General features: G+C 63.9%; 1 protein-coding gene across 1 annotated transcript; it reads left to right on the forward strand.

Moving 5' to 3' along the window:
* Positions 1 to 6: 6 nt before the first annotated feature.
* Positions 7 to 2,819, forward strand: LOC113941984 (maestro heat-like repeat family member 5). Its single transcript, XM_027633118.1, has 10 exons — positions 7 to 69; positions 158 to 295; positions 422 to 536; positions 708 to 845; positions 1,100 to 1,276; positions 1,414 to 1,569; positions 1,727 to 1,828; positions 1,954 to 2,056; positions 2,311 to 2,355; positions 2,667 to 2,819. The coding sequence occupies exons 3-10, from the start codon at positions 426 to 428 to the stop codon at positions 2,756 to 2,758; spliced, it is 924 nt and encodes a 307-aa protein (XP_027488919.1). The 5' UTR covers positions 7 to 69; positions 158 to 295; positions 422 to 425; the 3' UTR covers positions 2,759 to 2,819.
* Positions 2,820 to 2,825: the final 6 nt, after the last annotated feature.

The raw sequence follows: 2,825 nt of genomic DNA on the forward strand, positions 1-2,825 counted from the left end.
GCCAGAAGAGGTGAACACCTTCTGGAGGGGATGCCTGGAGCAACACCACCTCCCCACCCAGCCCAACAGGTGCTCCATCCCTGTCCTCTCTCCCTGCCATGCCCTTGGGGCTGGGGCCAGGGCTCCCAGCATGACCTGGCCTTTGCTCTGCCCACAGGTTTTTGGTCCAGACCATCAAGGCCCTGCTGTGCCGGCTGCAGTGGGATAATGAGGTGGTGTCAGTGGAGCGCAAGTGTGGCTGGGACACGCTCCTCTGTGCTGACACCCAGCACTATGCAGTGGGGCTGCTGGCCAGGTGAGACACCCTCGTCCCCGCTGCCCCCATCATCTCTGCCCTGGGCACGGGCCACCCCACACAGCCTGCTGGGGGAGCTTTGCCCACCCTGCTCAGGCTCCATGGTTCCTTCTTTCCCCCTGACAGGGAGATGCGCCACGTCTTGGTCCCTTTCTATTCCCCAATGGCAATCCACCTCCTGGGGCTGCTCAGCACTGAGGACCCTCGTTGGGAGCTGCCTGCCCTGGCCTTCCTTGTGGAGGTGAGCCCGATGGCGAGCGCTGCCTGGCCCGGCTGCCTCCCCCTCTCTGCCCTCTCACAGCCGCAGCTGCCCGGGACGGTGCCTGCGCCCTGTGCTGCTGCCTGGGCCCAGCCCTGGGCGGCTCTGGGCTCCTGCTGCCCGGGCACCCCGTCACTGCTCTCTGCCTTCCAGGTCCTGGACTATCTGGACGGGAGTAAATGTCATGACATGGTCCTGCCCATCCTGTCGAGGAACCTGCGGAGCCAGTGCCCAGAGAGGCAGCGCCTGGCGCTCAGAGGCCTCCTGGTGCTTGCTGTGGATCCCTCAATGGTGAGAAGGGGACACCCGGCTGAAGCCACACGGGCAGCCTAGGGTTGGGGAAGGGAGGTGCTTGGGTTTGGCTGGGCTTTGGCAGCTGTGGCAGCTGCTCCCAGTTCTCCTGCCTCCCTCTTCTGCTGCCCAGGCCCTGTGGGACAGGCCTTTGGCCTCTGGCCCTGGGGCCGCAGCGTGGGGTTGTGCCAGCACAGAGTTGTTGGTGGGGCAGCTGTTCAAGGCTTGACAGCACAGCACTGTGTTCCACACAGGCCGAAAGCATCTGCAGCCTGTCTCAACACCTCCTGGAGCTCCTGCCTGATGAAGACGGAGAGCTGGTCGTGATGACCCTCTCTGTGTTTGAGAGTGTGCTCCGGGATGAAGACATTTGGGCATTCATCTCCACTGCCCCCAAGCTGGCTGAGGCGCTCCGGCCACTCTTTGACAATGTAAGGCTTTGTGCCCTCCACCTCCAGGCCCTGAGTGCTGCCATGAAACTTTGCCCTGTGGATGTTCAGGCCTGTGCCTGTTCCTGGTGGGCCTGGAGCATCCAGTGCTGAGGTCTTTTTCTCCTTTTTTGCCCCAGGACAACAGCCACGTGCAGCTGCTCTCCATTCGCCTCTTCCGAGAGGTGATGGAGGTGCTGGCGGAAGAGGGAACACAGCTCTTGGAGACACAGGTGCACCAGAGCCTGGTCCCACTCTTCATCCATGGGCATGATGAGAACCAGTGCGTGGCAGAGGTGAGCACTCGTGGGCTCTGGTGTCCCCGTGGCAGGGGCTGGGCTGCCTCCTGCCCTGGGGCCTCAAGGGCTCCAACCTCCTCCTGGCCTTGGAGCAGGGACGCAGGGGCTGTGCCCTGGGCTGTGGTGCCATGTCCTGCTCTCTGCTGCTCCGCAGGCCTCTCGAGAAGTGCTGCTTTGCGCTGCAAGGTTCCTCAAGAGAAGGGACCTGGAGAAGCTGCTGAGGAAAGAGCAGCACTTCAAGTTCTGTGATTGCCTGGTAAGGATGACCCCAAAGGCCCAGCCCCAGGCTGGACAAGCCCCAGGCCCCGATGCCCTGTGTGCGGGGCTGGCCCTGTGCCCCTGGCACTGCTGCAGCCACAGACACCCCCCTGCTCTCTGCAGATGGACAAGGACGTGAGCCGAAGGGCTGAGCACCTGCACCAGGCCCTGCCCTACCTACAGAGCCCACAGCAGCCCCTGCGAGAGGCGGCCGTCAGGTTCATGGGTGAGCCACAAGCCCGCGGTCCCTCCCTGCCCCGCTGCAGCTCGGCCCCAGCCCCTCCTGCTCCAGCGGCAGCAGGATGCGGCCCAGGGATGTGCTGGAGAGCCCCGAGTGCCCTGGTGGCTGCTGCCGCCCTCTGCCAGCTGCACCCTTGGGTGTCCCGATGCAGGAAGGCCCCGGGCTCAGCCCGGCCAGGCCAGGAGGCCGTGGGTGGGGGAGCTGTGCTGCTGGGGCCCTGACACGCTCTCTGTTCCCAGGGATCGCTGCCTGGCACATGCAAGACCTGCAGCTCCTCATGAGGGGTGAGTGAGGACAGTGGGCTCTCACTGGGGGCTGGCAGGGAGGAGCACAGATACTGGCCATGGTGCTGCAATCCCTACCCTGCCTGCATGGGGCTCTGCTCCCTGCACGGACAAGGGGCGCTGTGGGCAGAGCATGGACACATTTCAGGGGCAGGGAGAGGATTGGGGGCCAGCACCTTCCCACTCATCCTGTTGACCCCTGCTCCCTCCTGGTCATGGCAAGAGCTGGCTGGGATGGCCCCGACAGGAGGGTCTCCTCGGGTTCCCACACATCCAGGCTCTGACCGTGGCTTCGTTCCTCTCTCTTCCAGCCTTTGAAGCCATGAGCCAAGACGACTGCCCGTCCTACTGCACCATGCGGACTGAATTCTTGTCCGCTTTTCGACGGGCAGTAACAAAGTAATCTCCAGCCACACAACCAGCGTCCCTCCAACAGCACCAGAAGACCAAGGGACGAGACCACTTCTCAG

The sequence above is a fragment of the Corapipo altera genome, unplaced genomic scaffold (assembly GCF_003945725.1).
Source record: "Corapipo altera isolate COAL_440 unplaced genomic scaffold, ASM394572v1 61429, whole genome shotgun sequence".
NCBI classification, from domain to species: Eukaryota; Metazoa; Chordata; class Aves; order Passeriformes; family Pipridae; genus Corapipo; species Corapipo altera.